Source organism: Lepidochelys kempii, chromosome 10 (genome assembly GCF_965140285.1).
Source record: "Lepidochelys kempii isolate rLepKem1 chromosome 10, rLepKem1.hap1, whole genome shotgun sequence".
NCBI lineage: Eukaryota > Metazoa > Chordata > Testudines > Cheloniidae > Lepidochelys > Lepidochelys kempii.
Genome location: NC_136389.1, coordinates 79,030,437 through 79,048,470, shown reverse-complemented (window position 1 = coordinate 79,048,470; position 18,034 = coordinate 79,030,437). Strand labels below are relative to the sequence as shown.

Below are 18,034 nucleotides of genomic sequence, written 5' to 3'. Positions count from 1 at the left end.
GCACTGCCCCCCCACGTATCCCCCCCTGCAGGGCGACACACACACACACAGCACTGCCCCCCCATATCCCCCTCTGCAGGGCGACACACACACACAGCGCTGCCCCCATATCCCCCTCTGCAGGGCGACACACACACACAGCGCTGCCCCCATATCCCCCTCTGCAGGGCGACACACACACACAGCGCTACCCCCCCATATCCCCCTCTGCAGGGTGACACACACACACAGCGCTGCCCCCCATATCCCCCCCTGCAGGGCGACACACACACACAGCACTGCCCCCCCACGTATCCCCCTCTGCAGGGCGACACACACACACAGCACTGCCCCCCCATATCCCCCTCTGCAGGGCGACACACACACACAGCACTGCCCCCATATCCCCCTCTGCAGGGCGACACACACACACAGCACTGCCCCCCCCATATCCCCCTCTGCAGGGTGACACACACACACAGCGCTGCCCCCCCCCGTATCCCCCCCTGCAGGGCGACACACACACACAGCGCTGCCCCCATATCCCCCTCTGCAGGGCGACACACACACACAGCGCTACCCCCCCATATCCCCCTCTGCAGGGTGACACACACACACAGCGCTGCCACCCATATCCCCCCCTGCAGGGCGACACACACACACAGCACTGCCCCCCCACGTATCCCCCTCTGCAGGGCGACACACACACACAGCACTGCCCCCCCATATCCCCCTCTGCAGGGCGACACACACACACAGCACTGCCCCCATATCCCCCTCTGCAGGGTGACACACACACACAGCGCTGCCCCCCCCGTATTCCCCCCTGCAGGGCGACACACACACACAGCGCTGCCCCCCCCCGTATCCCCCCCTGCAGGGCGACACAGACACACAGCGCTGCCCCCCCCCGTATCCCCCCCTGCAGGGCGACACACACACACAGCGCTGCCCCCCCCCGTATCCCCCCCTGCAGGGCGACACACACACACAGCGCTGCCCCCCCCGTATCCCCCCCTGCAGGGCGACACACACACACAGCACTGCCCCCCCATATCCCCCTCTGCAGGGCGACACACACACACAGCGCTGCCCCCATATCCCCCTCTGCAGGGCGACACACACACACAGCGCTGCCCCCATATCCCCCTCTGCAGGGCGACACACACACACAGCGCTACCCCCCCATATCCCCCTCTGCAGGGTGACACACACACACAGCGCTGCCCCCCATATCCCCCCCTGCAGGGCGACACACACACACAGCACTGCCCCCCCACGTATCCCCCTCTGCAGGGCGACACACACACACAGCACTGCCCCCCCATATCCCCCTCTGCAGGGCGACACACACACACAGCACTGCCCCCATATCCCCCTCTGCAGGGCGACACACACACACAGCACTGCCCCCCCCATATCCCCCTCTGCAGGGTGACACACACACACAGCGCTGCCCCCCCCCGTATCCCCCCCTGCAGGGCGACACACACACACAGCGCTGCCCCCATATCCCCCTCTGCAGGGCGACACACACACACAGCGCTACCCCCCCATATCCCCCTCTGCAGGGTGACACACACACACAGCGCTGCCACCCATATCCCCCCCTGCAGGGCGACACACACACACAGCACTGCCCCCCCACGTATCCCCCTCTGCAGGGCGACACACACACACAGCACTGCCCCCCCATATCCCCCTCTGCAGGGCGACACACACACACAGCACTGCCCCCATATCCCCCTCTGCAGGGTGACACACACACACAGCGCTGCCCCCCCCGTATTCCCCCCTGCAGGGCGACACACACACACAGCGCTGCCCCCCCCCGTATCCCCCCCTGCAGGGCGACACACACACACAGCGCTGCCCCCCCCCGTATCCCCCCCTGCAGGGCGACACACACACACAGCGCTGCCCCCCCCGTATCCCCCCCTGCAGGGCGACACACACACACAGCACTGCCCCCCCATATCCCCCTCTGCAGGGCGACACACACACACAGCGCTGCCCCCATATCCCCCTCTGCAGGGCGACACACACACACAGCGCTGCCCCCATATCCCCCTCTGCAGGGCGACACACACACACAGCGCTACCCCCCCATATCCCCCTCTGCAGGGTGACACACACACACAGCGCTGCCCCCCATATCCCCCCCTGCAGGGCGACACACACACACAGCACTGCCCCCCCACGTATCCCCCTCTGCAGGGCGACACACACACACAGCACTGCCCCCCCATATCCCCCTCTGCAGGGCGACACACACACACAGCACTGCCCCCATATCCCCCTCTGCAGGGCGACACACACACACAGCACTGCCCCCCCCATATCCCCCTCTGCAGGGTGACACACACACACAGCGCTGCCCCCCCCCGTATCCCCCCCTGCAGGGCGACACACACACACAGCGCTGCCCCCATATCCCCCTCTGCAGGGCGACACACACACACAGCGCTACCCCCCCATATCCCCCTCTGCAGGGTGACACACACACACAGCGCTGCCACCCATATCCCCCCCTGCAGGGCGACACACACACACAGCACTGCCCCCCCACGTATCCCCCTCTGCAGGGCGACACACACACACAGCACTGCCCCCCCATATCCCCCTCTGCAGGGCGACACACACACACAGCACTGCCCCCATATCCCCCTCTGCAGGGTGACACACACACACAGCGCTGCCCCCCCCGTATTCCCCCCTGCAGGGCGACACACACACACAGCGCTGCCCCCCCCCGTATCCCCCCCTGCAGGGCGACACAGACACACAGCGCTGCCCCCCCCCGTATCCCCCCCTGCAGGGCGACACACACACACAGCGCTGCCCCCCCCCGTATCCCCCCCTGCAGGGCGACACACACACACAGCGCTGCCCCCCCCGTATCCCCCCCTGCAGGGCGACACACACACACAGCACTGCCCCCCCACGTATCCCCCCCTGCAGGGCGACACACACACACAGCACTGCCCCCCCACGTATCCCCCTCTGCAGGGTGACACACACACACAGCGCTGCCCCCATATCCCCCTCTGCAGGGCGACACACACACACAGCACTGCCCCCCCACGTATCCCCCCCTGCAGGGCGACACACACACACAGCGCTGCCCCCCCCCGTATCCCCCTCTGCAGGGCGACACACACACACAGCGCTGCCCCCCCCCGTATCCCCCCCTGCAGGGTGACACACACACACAGCGCTACCCCCCCATATCCCCCTCTGCAGGGTGACACACACACACAGCGCTGCCACCCATATCCCCCCCTGCAGGGCGACACACACACACAGCACTGCCCCCCCACGTATCCCCCTCTGCAGGGCGACACACACACACAGCACTGCCCCCCCATATCCCCCTCTGCAGGGCGACACACACACACAGCACTGCCCCCATATCCCCCTCTGCAGGGTGACACACACACACAGCGCTGCCCCCCCCGTATTCCCCCCTGCAGGGCGACACACACACACAGCGCTGCCCCCCCCCGTATCCCCCCCTGCAGGGCGACACAGACACACAGCGCTGCCCCCCCCCGTATCCCCCCCTGCAGGGCGACACACACACACAGCGCTGCCCCCCCCCGTATCCCCCCCTGCAGGGCGACACACACACACAGCGCTGCCCCCCCCGTATCCCCCCCTGCAGGGCGACACACACACACAGCACTGCCCCCCCACGTATCCCCCCCTGCAGGGCGACACACACACACAGCACTGCCCCCCCACGTATCCCCCTCTGCAGGGTGACACACACACACAGCGCTGCCCCCATATCCCCCTCTGCAGGGCGACACACACACACAGCACTGCCCCCCCACGTATCCCCCCCTGCAGGGCGACACACACACACAGCGCTGCCCCCCCCCGTATCCCCCTCTGCAGGGCGACACACACACACAGCGCTGCCCCCCCCCGTATCCCCCCCTGCAGGGTGACACACACACACAGCGCTGCCCCCCCCCGTATCCCCCCCTGCAGGGCGACACACACACACAGCACTGCCCCCCCACGTATCCCCCCCTGCAGGGCGACACACACACACAGCGCTGCCCCCCCCCGTATCCCCCTCTGCAGGGCGACACACACACACAGCGCTGCCCCCCCATATCCCCCCCTGCAGGGCGACACACACACACAGCACTGCCCCCCATATCCCCCTCTGCAGGGTGACACACACACAGCGCTGCCCCCATATCCCCCTCTGCAGGGCGACACACACACACAGCACTGCCCCCCCCCGTATCCCCCTCTGCAGGGCGACACACACACACAGCGCTGCCCCCCCATATCCCCCTCTGCAGGGCGACACACACACACAGCGCTACCCCCCCATATCCCCCTCTGCAGGGTGACACACACACACAGCGCTGCCCCCCATATCCCCCCCTGCAGGGCGACACACACACACAGCACTGCCCCCCCACGTATCCCCCTCTGCAGGGCGACACACACACACAGCACTGCCCCCCCATATCCCCCTCTGCAGGGCGACACACACACACAGCACTGCCCCCATATCCCCCTCTGCAGGGCGACACACACACACAGCACTGCCCCCATATCCCCCTCTGCAGGGTGACACACACACACAGCGCTGCCCCCCCCCGTATCCCCCCCAGCAGGGCGACACACACACACAGCGCTGCCCCCCCCCGTATCCCCCCCTGCAGGGCGACACAGACACACAGCGCTGCCCCCCCACGTATCCCCCTCTGCAGGGCGACACACACACACAGCACTGCCCCCCCACGTATCCCCCCCTGCAGGGCGACACACACACACAGCACTGCCCCCCCACGTATCCCCCCCTGCAGGGCGACACACACACACAGCGCTGCCCCCCCCCGTATCCCCCCCTGCAGGGCGACACACACACACAGCGCTGCCCCCCCCCGTATCCCCCCCTGCAGGGCGACACACACACACAGCGCTGCCCCCCCCCGTATCCCCCCCTGCAGGGCGACACACACACACAGCACTGCCCCCCATATCCCCCTCTGCAGGGTGACACACACACACAGCGCTGCCCCCCCACGTATCCCCCCCTGCAGGGCGACACACACAGACAGCGCTGCCCCCCCCGTATCCCCCCCTGCAGGGCGACACACACACACAGCGCTGCCCCCCCCCCGTATCCCCCCCTGCAGGGCGACACACACACACAGCGCTGCCCCCCCCCGTATCCCCCCCTGCAGGGCGACACACACACACAGCGCTGCCCCCCCCCGTATCCCCCCCTGCAGGGCGACACACACACACAGCGCTGCCCCCCCCCGTATCCCCCCCTGCAGGGCGACACACACACACAGCACTGCCCCCCATATCCCCCTCTGCAGGGTGACACACACACACAGCGCTGCCCCCCCACGTATCCCCCCCTGCAGGGCGACACACACAGACAGCGCTGCCCCCCCCGTATCCCCCCCTGCAGGGCGACACACACACACAGCGCTGCCCCCCCCCGTATCCCCCCCTGCAGGGCGACACACACACACAGCGCTGCCCCCCCCGTATCCCCCCCTGCAGGGCGACACACACACACAGCACTGCCCCCCCACGTATCCCCCCCTGCAGGGCGACACACACACACAGCACTGCCCCCCCACGTATCCCCCTCTGCAGGGTGACACACACACACAGCGCTGCCCCCCCACGTATCCCCCTCTGCAGGGCGACACACACACACAGCACTGCCCCCCCACGTATCCCCCTCTGCAGGGCGACACACACACACAGCGCTCCCCCCCATCTCCCCCTCTGCAGGGTGACACACACACACAGCGCTCCCCCCCCATATCCCCCTCTGCAGGGTGACACACACACACAGCGCTCCCCCCCCATATCCCCCCCTGCAGGGCGACACACACACACACACACAGCGCTCCCCCCCCCATATCCCCCTCTGCAGGGTGACACACACACACACACAGCGCTCCCCCCCCATATCCCCCTCTGCAGGGTGACACACACACACAGCACTGCCCCCCCACGTATCCCCCTCTGCAGGGTGACACACACACACAGCACTGCCCCCCATATCCCCCTCTGCAGGGCGACACACACACACAGCACTGCCCCCCCCATATCCCCCCCTGCAGGGCTACACAGACACACACAGCGCTGCCCCCCCCATAACCCCCCCTGCAGGGCGACACACACACACAGCACTGCCCCCCATATCCCCCTCTGCAGGGCGACACACACACACAGCGCTGCCCCCCCCATATCCCTCTCTGCAGGGTGACACACACAGCACTGCCCCCCATATCCCCCTCTGCAGGGCTACACACACACACACAGCGCTGCCCCCCCATATCCCCCCCTGCAGGGCGACACACACACACAGCGCTGCCCCCCCATATCCCCCCCTGCAGGGCGACACACACACACAGCGCTCCCCCCCCCGTATCCCCCCCTGCAGGGCGACACACACACACAGCACTGCCCCCCCATATCCCCCCCTGCAGGGCGACACACACACACAGCACTGCCCCCCCACGTATCCCCCCCTGCAGGGCGACACACACACACAGCACTGCCCCCCCACGTATCCCCCTCTGCAGGGTGACACACACACACAGCGCTGCCCCCATATCCCCCTCTGCAGGGCGACACACACACACAGCACTGCCCCCCCCCATATCCCCCCCTGCAGGGCGACACACACACACAGCGCTGCCCCCCCCCGTATCCCCCTCTGCAGGGCGACACACACACACAGCGCTGCCCCCCCCCCCCCCGTATCCCCCTCTGCAGGGCGACACACACACACAGCGCTGCCCCCCCCCGTATCCCCCCCTGCAGGGCGACACACACACACAGCGCTGCCCCCCCCCGTATCCCCCTCTGCAGGGCGACACACACACACAGCGCTGCCCCCCCCCCCCGTATCCCCCTCTGCAGGGCGACACACACACACAGCGCTCCCCCCCCATATCCCCCTCTGCAGGGCGACACACACACACAGCGTTGCCCCCCCATATCCCCCCCTGCAGGGCGACACACACACACAGCGCTGCCCCCCCATATCCCCCCCTGCAGGGCGACACACACACACAGCACTGCCCCCCATATCCCCCTCTGCAGGGTGACACACACACAGCGCTGCCCCCATATCCCCCTCTGCAGGGCGACACACACACACAGCACTGCCCCCCCCCGTATCCCCCTCTGCAGGGCGACACACACACACAGCGCTGCCCCCCCATATCCCCCTCTGCAGGGTGACACACACACACAGCGCTGCCCCCCCATATCCCCCCCTGCAGGGCGACACACACACACAGCGCTGCCCCCCCATATCCCCCCCTGCAGGGCGACACACACACACAGCACTGCCCCCCATATCCCCCCCTGCAGGGCGACACACACACACAGCGCTGCCCCCCCATATCCCCCTCTGCAGGGTGACACACACACACAGCGCTGCCCCCCCCCCCCCCGTATCCCCCTCTGCAGGGCGACACACACACACACAGCGCTGCCCCCCCCCGTATCCCCCCCTGCAGGGCGACACACACACACAGCGCTGCCCCCCCCATATCCCCCTCTGCAGGGTGACACACACACACAGCGCTGCCCCCCCCCCGTATCCCCCTCTGCAGGGCGACACACACACACAGCACTGCCCCCCATATCCCCCTCTGCAGGGCTACACACGCACACAGCACTGCCCCCCCCCATAACCCCCCCTGCAGGGCGACACACACACACACACAGCGCTCCCCCCATATCCCCCTCTGCAGGGTGACACACACACACAGCACTGCCCCCCATATCCCCCCCTGCAGGGCGACACACACACACAGCACTGCCCCCCCACGTATCCCCCCCTGCAGGGCGACACACACACACAGCGCTCCCCCCCCATATCCCCCTCTGCAGGGTGACACACACACACACAGCGCTCCCCCCCCATATCCCCCTCTGCAGGGTGACACACACACACAGCGCTCCCCCCCCATATCCCCCTCTGCAGGGCGACACACACACACACAGCGCTCCCCCCCCCCATAGCCCCCTCTGCAGGGCGACACACACAGACACAGCGCTCCCCCCCCCCCGTATCCCCCTCTGCAGGGCTACACACGCACACAGCGCTCTCCCCCCATATCCCCCTCTGCAGGGCGACACACACAGACACAGCGCTCCCCCCCCCCCGTATCCCCCTCTGCAGGGCTACACACACATACAGTGCTGCCCCCCCATAGCCCCCTCTGCAGGGCGACACACGCACACAGCGCTCCCCCCCCCCCCCCCGGATCCCTCTCTGCAGGGCTACACATACACACAGCGCTGCCCCCCCATATCCCCCTCTGCAGGGCGACACACACACACAGCGCTCCCCCCCATAGCCCCCTCTGCAGGGCGACACACGCACACAGCGCTCCCCCCCCCCCCCCCGGATCCCTCTCTGCAGGGCTACACATACACACAGCACTGCCCCCCATATCCCCCTCTGCAGGGCGACACACACACACAGCGCTCCCCTTTTCCACAACACATGCGTCTCTTTACCTTGAGAATGCTCCCCCTCCCACAACCCCCCTCTGTCCCATCCCCCCTCAGGGCTACACACAATCCTTGTGCTCCCCACATATACAACCTTGCAAATCTACACGCACACAGAGCTCCTGTGTTCCTTCTCCAGCGGGGCTACACACCCATGGCTGGGCTTCCTTGCCACCACCTCTGGACTCCCCCTGTGCTTCCTCCCCCTGCTACATGTGTGCACGCATCCCTGCTGTGCCTTCCCACCTGCCAGATCCCACAACCCCCACACTTTGTCCCCCCCGACCTTGCAGGGCTCCATACACCCCCCCCACACACACGTGCCCACCTGCTCCCCGCTGCTGGTCCCACACTAGCCCCCATGCTCTCCCTCACTCTCTGCCTACGTAAAGTCTTTTGTAATAACTTCTCCTCCCCACTTTCCCTCTAAAGGGCTCTTCCCGTGAGGGCCTTATCTTCTGGACTCTCATACTCTTTATAGTGCCAAGTGACTTATCTGCAGGAATGGTCTCCCTGCCCATGCGCACCTGTGCCCCACCCGGAGGATGTTTCGCTTCTCTCTCTCTCTCTTTGTGCCCCACATGCCTGCACCCACTTCTTCTCTCCCCTGACTTACCACTCACATGCAGGACCCTTCCCCAGATGGGTCATGACAGTAGGGGCGTTCTGGCAGGGTATGTTTGAACAGGGAGCTGCTATGCAGACAGCACTGCCAGGTGGGGAAGGCTGTTGGGAATACCCAGCTCAAAGTATGAGAATAAAATGCAACAGGGCTTGGACAGAGCCTCCTAGCTGGGTCAGTACCCTCCAGAGAGACCAGTCAGGCCTGAGTGGTTTCTTTCCTCACCCCACTCACACTCCGGTTAACACTAGGGATATTTAAAGTATGGTGGGGGGGGGGATCTCAGGCCTTCCATTTAGGTATCTCATATTCTTCACAACCCCCAAAGCAGTTACTATAGCCTTTCTCTACCCTCCACTTAATATACTGAGAGATCAGGGTGGAGAGGGCATTAATTAAGAATCAGCAAAGAAATATTAATAACAAGTTCTTATACAGCCCTTCTCATCCATATGTCTCAAAGTGCTGTACAAAGGAGGTCAGTCTGATTAAATTTTACAGGTGGGGAAACTGAGGCACAAGGAGGGGAAAGAGGTGGACTTTGGCAAGTCAAACAGGTCAGCATCAAGTCAGGAATAGAACCCATATCTTCTGCCTCCCAGCCCAGTGCTCTGTCTTCTAAGCAACACTGCCTCCCTTTCCAAAAGAGGAAGTGATCCCTTTTGCCACCCTTTGCCAGGCAGCTTTCAGGGCCAGCCATGCCTCAGACCCCTGACTCTTACAGCCTGAAAGCTGTTTGTTTTTGGCTGGTCATACTCCAGCTTCCTCTCCTATTGCAGCATCCTTTCTTGACTTCTAATTCGTTTGAATGGCATAGAAGTCGTAGCTGTAACAAGAAAATATGTCTTCCTAATTGACTGTGTGGGCAGATGTATGGGTGTTCAGCAAGCTCTAAAACCTGACCTGCCTGACACTTGCACAGCTAAGCCACTCCAAAGGATGTTATTCATAAGATATTGTTCTGTGGTGGTTAATGCGGAGACACAGATGTGGGCATCTAATCCCTCACTACCTCTCCATCCTCTGTGTAGGCTGCAGTTATGCCATTAAGCGGGCTTAAGAGAGTGTTATTTTGATGTCCTAAATATATTTGGGAGGGGAGTGAAGAGGGTGGGGAGGGGCGTCCACGAGTGTCAACTGAGTGAAAGGGGCTGATGACATTTGTAATTCAAATTCAGCTGTGAGTGGGCAGACCCCTGCACCTATGTAAAATCCCGTTGACTTCAGCTTTTTATGTGGGTAGACATTTTTCATGCTTATCTGCCTGTTAAAAGCTGCTGCTGCTTTTTATGTGTATGTTGAAAACCAGAATTTTGGAAACCTACCCAGGTAGGTGGGTAGAAATAACCAGGAATAATTTTGCTGGACTCTGCAAAATATACAAGAGGCTTCTGATGCAAGTGTGAGGTCTGACCTCTGAAGTCAGAGGTAGGCAAACTACGGCCCGTGGGATGGTCCTACCCGGCCCTTGAGCTCCCGGTCAGGAAAGCTAGCCCCCGGCCCCTCCCCTGCTGTCCCCCCTCAGCTCGCTGCGCCACCAGTGCTCCGGCCCGCCTCTCCTGCTGTGGCTGCAAGCTCCTGCCGCTCTGAGAGGCATGGTAAGGGGGCGGGGAGCGGGGGGGTTGGATAAGGGGCAGGGGGTTCCGGGCAGCAGTCAGGGGACAGGGAGCAGGGGGCGGTTGGATGGGGTGGGGCTGTCAGGGGACGGGGAGCAGGGGGAGTTGGATAGGGGATGGCATCCCTGGGGAGCGGTTAGGGGCGGGAGGGGGCAATCAGGGGACGGGGGGGGGTGGATGGGTTGGGAGTTCTGAGGGGGGCAGTCGGGGTGGAAAGTGGGAGGGGGCAGATAGGGGGCAAGGGCCAGGCTGTCTGGGGAGGTACAGCCTTCCCTACCCAGCCCTCCATACAGTTTCAGAACCCCGATGTGGCCCTCGGGCCAAAAGTTTGCCCACGCATGTCTTAAGTTCTTTTAGGTTATGAGCAAAGCATTGCTTTAACCTGGGTAAAATTTTGGACACTCTCCAAATGTGCTTTGATTGTGATGGAGGAGGCATTTTATTTCTGCTGTCCGTTTTATGCTTTGTAAATGGCCTGGACAAAGGAAAAATAGGGCAGAGATTTATTTGGAGAGGCCTAGTGGCTGGAAACTGAGAATTAGGAAACTTGGGTTTTAGTCCCAGCAAGTCGTTTCCTCTCCCTGTGCCTCAATTTCCCCATCTGTAAAATGGGGATAATGATGCTAACCTCCTTTGTAAAGCGCTTTGAGATCTATGGATGATAAGCTCTCGATAATATGATTGTTTTGCAAAGATGGGGCCAAACTGGAACTTTTTCCAAACACGCCCTCCCCAGGCCCCTGAATTTTAGCTGTTTGTATTAAAATGGGCTGGGGTTCAGGTCACACCCAGCAACTTTGGCTGGTCTCCAGTTGTTATTCAGCTCGCCTGTTGTATGTTGTTGTGTATGTCAGGCACACACGTGTGTGTGTGTGTGTATTATAGTTGCATGGGAGCTTGGACTTGTGTAGCTCTGTGGTATAACTGGGATTTGTAGCAACATGGCACTCTTTTTATAAAAGAAAGTATTTTATTTATTTTTGTTTCAGTGTCTGTGTAAAGTGCTGGACTGACACTCCTGTACGCTGGAGCCCTCTCTGTCCCTAGAAGAGGTACGTAACGCTTAATGGCAACACCATCGTTCCTATGGTGCCCCCCTCCCCCTTTCCTCTGCACTGAAGGGACCTCCTCTAGGAGCGAACAAGCAATTCAGTTTCCATGCTGATGGCTCTCCATCCTGGCAAACTGAACATTAGCTCAATTTGTTAATTTCTGAAATGGATCTCTAGAAAAACACAAAACAAGACTTGGGCTTCATGCTGGATGTTCACATTGCTCAACTGGAACTTAATGGCACGGCACTGTCTTGTGTAGAGGGAATGTTGAACCTGAGTGTCAACAGTTATGGTAATATTTGCATCATTGTTATTTAGCAGTAGCAGCATTGCAGTGCACAAAGGCCCCAGTTAGCATCAGGTTGCGCTACACAAGAGTAGACTTGATCTCTGCCCTTACGATCTAACTTGAAAGAAGACTTATCAAGTGACTGCAAGGAGGAGGACAATGTTAATAAGGTCATGTGGTTGCATTGGTCAACTGTGCACGGTTGGAAGGCTCCATATACAGTATCTGGAAACTTTTCCCCCTGACTGCTGCACAACCTTAGTCATTGTTGGTTGTAATATAGGCTTATACTATAAAGGTAGGTAACCTATGCAGGATAATGACAGAGAAAAGTAATCCTGCAAGATTTAACAAAGAAGAACCAAGGAATTGTTTTTGTACCTCCTTCGTAAAATGAGAGTAAGCACCTATTTAACAAAAGTAGAAAACTTTATATAAAATATACATTGATCTGCAAAGTTCTTAATGCCATCCCCACATCTCATGCTTAAAGGTTTGGGCCTGAATGATGACAAGGTATTTTCCAAAATAAAAATCTCTGTTTAAAACTTGTATTGAAATAGCAGTTTGCTTGTATTGTTTTTGCTGGGCTATTTCTTTTTTGGAGTATATTTGCTAGCATGCTAAAAGGCAGCTGTCTGAAGTGTCCCCTTTGTCCCGTTCTTCCAGAAACATGCAACATGGCAGCAGCCATGGAAACTGAACAGCTGGGTCTTGAAATCTTTGGAACGTCTGAAAGCGAGGAGCATGCTGAGGCAGAGGAGCAGCCAACACTGGAACCCTTCTATGTAGAAAGATATTCCTGGAGTCAGCTTAAAAAACTGCTCACAGACACTAGGAAATACCATGGCTACATGGTGGCCAAGGCTCCTCATGATTTCACGTTTGTGAAGAAAAATGACCCTGAAGGACTCCATTCAGATAGGGTCTACTATCTGGGTAAGTTGCTTGCGTGACCCATGTCTTGATTCAAACCCAGACAACCTCAGTGGTGGTTTTCGTGTTCTTCCTGTGAATAAGATGTATTGGACAGCAAAACCAGAAGGGCTCGTTATGGGCTTGATGCTACAATTGCTGGTCAGACTAACTGATCGTCCTGGTCCTTTCAGGCCTTAACATTTGTGAAAAAAAATCTTCCAAAGGAAAGAGGGGAGGGTGGTGGAAACGTCATCTCTTGGGACTCTTAGAACTGGAGAAAGAATTAGAAAGTGTTCTTTCGGGAACAGCCCTGCACTAGCTGGGGAGATGGAGTGGCCGCCCGTGGAGGTCTTTTTGGGCTTATGTCTCTCATTGTTATGGACTTGAGTCTATTGAAAATAAGTTTGATTTCTCCCCCCCCAAACATTGGTAGAATTTGATCTGTTTTTCCTATTTGCTTGCACCCTGATGGAGGGGGAAAAGAGCATATCTGCATGTTAGCCTCCTAAAAAGAGAAATTGTAAGCATAATTTTCAGACACCTCAATGCCGCTGTTCCAGATGGAGCATGTTTTCCAGGGTCACTGCAGATAGCTGGGAGGATATGTAGAAATGGGGACATATATATTTACACAAATGAAATGCTTTGTTTTTCCTGTAGTTATCTTTGGCTTCTCTCGTGAATGGATGTATTAAAATTGTTGGCCTCTTCTCCTCACTTCTCACTCATTTTTACTAATTGTGGTTCACTTAAACTGGGTAAATCTGGGGTTCTAAGTCAATGCTGTGCCAATTTTAGTACTTCCATGTAATTTTTGTAGTGTGAAAGGTACTGCAGATGATGGGGGCGGGGCTTAGCAGGTTTTGTGGTTTCTGTCCAAAAGCCACAGTAGTAAACATGAAAAATCCAGTCTACAGGGAGTGGTGAAGCCCTGTTCAGAAAACAGAGCCAGAGCTGAATTCTGACTTCAGTGCTTGCTTCTTGGGAAAGTCTACACGCGGAGAAAACCCTGCGGCTGGCCTGGGTCAGCTGACTCAAGCTCATGGTGCTCAGGCTCCAGGGATGAAAACCTGCTGTGTAAACATTTGGGCTCTAACCCAATGCCAAAAGTCCAAACAGCAATTTTTAGCCCTGCGAGCCCAAGTCAGCTGTCTTGAGCCACCCACAGCTGTGCTGTGTGTCTCTTATCCCTGTGTAAATGTACCCTTAGAGTCTGATTAGCAATTCAGAATGAAGGTGTGGAACCTCAATGAAATCCATGGAGTGCCACATGGGGGCACAGTCTGCCCACAAGCTGATCCAAAACCTGAAACTGATGATCTGTCCCCCTCAGTTTCCCCTCTCATAAAATGGGAGTTAGTAACATTTTAACTGGCCTTCACAGCACCCTGGTGAGGCAGTTTCATGGACATGGTTAATTTGACACTTCATCCATTTATAGCAGTACTTTTAAAGTAATTTTTAGAGATTGAGCAGGAGGACCCAGAGGCGGATTGAGTAAATGGGCTTCTTTATTGCTGTACTTGTTCCCCTCGACCCAGTTGTCGAGCAAGCACTGGATTAGTTACGGCACACTTTTTTTTATCTAAGTTAGTATATAAATACCTACATTTGTTGCAACACCCCCAAAGCCCTTATTGAGTAATATGAACGCCCATACAATGAATATTAATAGCTATATACTGAATATGATTATTGCCGCCCCTGTTTACTGTTTAAGCATATTATACAGCCATTTTTACCTTGAAGATGCATTTCTTTGCAGTAGTTGTAGCCAAAAATTCCCTTACTCAGCAGTTCGCAGGGAGGGGAGGAAGGAGCCATGACCCCAAGCTCATCTATGTAGCTGGGAAAGGAAGGAAGGGGGAGATTACCCTTTGAGTAAAGAAGTGTTTTCTTTAGACACCCACATTCCTTATGCAGCTGCAACGCTTATCAGTCCTTAACAAGCAGAAGGGAAGGGAGAGGGATGGCAACTTTATCAAGCAAAGAAATTGTGTGTGTGGGTGCCTACTCCCTATTACCATGATAGCGGTTTTCCAAGTCTTTACTTAACTTTACATATCCAAACAGGAAATCAGGAACTGCACCTACCCTGCTGCTCCTTGTAGTTTTACTATCGCAATCTTTTATATATTTAAAAGGTATACCTTTCTCTGTTGTTGCTGCGTGAAAAACCCACGCAAATAATGGGAAAGCGTCTGTCTGAAACAGGGGAAGGCGAAACTGACTAGAGACAAAGTAAACAATGAAAAATAAAGAGAAATTGTTCTTTCATTTTGGAGAAATCTTATGGGCTCCTTTTAACAAAAGGAGGTAAAGAATGTTTAGGCAGAAGAGTGACTGTTATGTTGAAAGTGATTCGTAACTAGGTCTAATCCTGCTGCTAATCAGGTCAGTGGCAAAACTCCCATTAACTTGAGTAGGAGTTGGCCCCAAAGGTTATAAAACATAGAATATTAGGGTTGGAAGAGACCTCAGGAGGTCATCTAGTCCAACCCCCATGCTGAAGATTAAAAATGTGTGGATTTGTTTTGTCTAACAAGTGTACTTTTTGAGGGTGAGGGAGAAACCCCATCAAAAGGTAGCTGGAAACCCTCTCATTTGAGGTATGGCTATGTTGCAATCAGGAGCAGGGATTGCACCACACATAGGCATGCCCAAGCTAACTTGCTAAAAATAGCAGTGTAGCCACAGTGTCACCGGCTAGCCACCGGAGTCCAGTCCTGCTCCAGACCCTAGGTATGCACTCAGGCAGTTAGCCCATGCCACCACCTGTGCAACCGCCGCGACGCTCCAATTTTTAATGAGCAAGCTTAAGCAAAGCTAGCCTGGGTATGCCTAGGCTTGCTGTCCCAGCTGCAGTGTAGACGTACCATTTCAGGCAAGGGGCGTGACTCTGTAATCCGGCAAAGAGCTTTTAATAATTAAGAAGCCCTGCTTCTGGAGCTTGATTTTGAATTGTCCCTCAGTAACAGGTCCTGATATAGACTTTCCAGGGAATGTCAGTGTGCTAGGGGGCAGCATGCCTGTGTGCTTGGTATGGTGCCTTGTTCCAAAATTTCACCTACAGGCACCTCCTCCTTTTCTGCTTGCAGCGTCCCCCTTCCCCACCATCCCATGCTGTGAATGAGGCTGCAATGTGCAGACGTTCAGTGGTTCCCCCTTAGGAAGGCAATTGCTCAGTCTGCTGTTGTGTCTTTTGGTTTGTCTTTATCAACTCCTGGGAGAGCATTTGTCATATTTCAATAACTGGGAATGAATACTATTTTTCTTTATAGCCATGTCTGGCGAGAACAGGGAGAACACGCTTTTCTATTCGGAAATTCCCAAAACCATAAACAAAGCTGAAGTCCTAATGCTTTCCTGGAAACCCCTTTTGGATCTCTTTCAGGTACGTGAACATGATGACACCTTCTTTCCCTCATGGCAGGCATTCATGCTGCTCAGGCAAGCTGGAGTTATTGCAGTTGTGAGCCACCAACAGGCTGTGCAGTGAATGTCTTAAGGTCTTAAACGTTTTTACTTTCCCTCGTGCTTAGCTAAGCGCTTTACTGTTAAATTTTAAAAAGATCTTATCTTGTCAACTTTTACAAAAGGCTACAACATGCATAAATCATTTTAAAAAAAAAAAAATCCTTTTCTGGGTGGTTTCTGCTCCCCCTGCCGGGGTTGTAATTGCTGCATGTAGCTTCCAGCAGATCTGTTGTAGTAATTTTTCTGAAGGAAGAGCAAGGGACTTATTGTAGAAGCCTCACTTCTAATGAGTCCAGGTGACTTCTGATACAGTTGGTTTAAAGGTGTTACAGCTTTTGCCTTCCCCAAAATCCTCCTCTACCAGTCTACTGTATGGCTGCTGTGTCAATGGCAAGACTATGGGAGTCCACAGTGAATACCATGCAGTGGAGGGGGTTATTGATCCATATACTTAATCCCCCAGCTGCTTCTGGCCCTCATGTTGGAGTTCCGAGCTACACTCAGTAGTGCACAGGTGGTACGTGCCCCTTATGTGGTCTCCCTGTGTCCTTGTCCTTCCCCTCAGCAAACCTGCAGCAGTCCTCTGGTGTGGAAGGGTGGCAGGACTTGCCCCTGTTGCATTAGCTATGACGTGAGCATCCTGGATGTTACCAGTCTGTCCCCTCATGAGGCTGTAGGTCCTACTAAAAATGCTCGTGGTGCTCTCATCCCTCCCAGCTGATCACTGTGGATCTTGGCTCGAGTTAGTTAAACTCTGTGTTACTACTTTTCCTCTCTAGTCACCGCTGACATTTTTAATTCTTTTACAACACGTTCTGTTTGCCTCGTAACCATCAAGCTGCCAGCCAGACATGCCTGGTGTGTGGACCTTGTCTGTATAGCAGTAAAGCACTCACTAGTGATTTGCTGAAAACAAAAATCGACTCTCACTAGGTTTTTGGGTCTGGAAGCAAAAATGGACAAACTGTGCAGCTTTCTGAGCACCATTCTGGCCCAGGTTGCTTCTTTCTCCTAAGGCAGCATCTCCCTTGTAAACCTAGAGCTCCCTAGGCATTTCCAGACGCTTGCTCATTCTAGCGCCTGGTCTGTGCACACAGTTGCCTAATTTTAACGAAAGGGGGGTGAGTTTTAAACTGATTTATTTAAATTGGCGCAATCTTGTATGGATACGCTTTAAATTCATTGAAATCTGGTTTATACTGGTTTAGCTTGCAGCAAGTAAGGGCAAGCAAAACCAGTGTAACCAGTTTGTGTGTCCACATTGAAGCTTGCAACAATTTAACTAAATCTCCACAAGAAAGTTAACAAGCTCTATGGATGCTCTTATTTTGGTGTAAGAGCAGCTTATTTTGGTTTTGCTTAAATCAGGGGCACCAACCTGGGGCTCCGGAGCCACATGCGGCTCTTCAGAAGTTAATATGCGGCTCCTTGTCTAGGCACCGACTCCGGGGCTGGAGCTACAGATGCCAACTTTCCAGTTTGCCGGGGGCGGAGGGTGCTCCCTGCTCGACCCCTGGCTCTGCCACAGGCCCTGCCCCCCACTCCACCC

At 56.8% G+C, this 18,034-nt stretch overlaps 1 protein-coding gene across 4 annotated transcripts in view; it reads left to right on the top strand.

Annotated features, from left to right (window-relative positions):
• Nucleotides 1-18,034, top strand: part of DPP8 (dipeptidyl peptidase 8) — a 62,339-nt gene that overhangs the window by 13,736 nt on the left and 30,569 nt on the right. For all 4 annotated transcript variants that reach the window (XR_013636454.1, XM_073304357.2, XM_078854680.1 and 1 more), the window contains 3 exons: nucleotides 11,736-11,798; nucleotides 12,760-13,029; nucleotides 16,290-16,402. Coding sequence is in view for 3 of the 4 variants with exons in the window: in XM_073304357.2 (XP_073160458.1) it covers nucleotides 12,771-13,029; nucleotides 16,290-16,402 (372 nt within the window). In the remaining variant the exon portion in view is untranslated. The remainder of the gene's footprint in view (nucleotides 1-11,735; nucleotides 11,799-12,759; nucleotides 13,030-16,289; nucleotides 16,403-18,034) is intronic.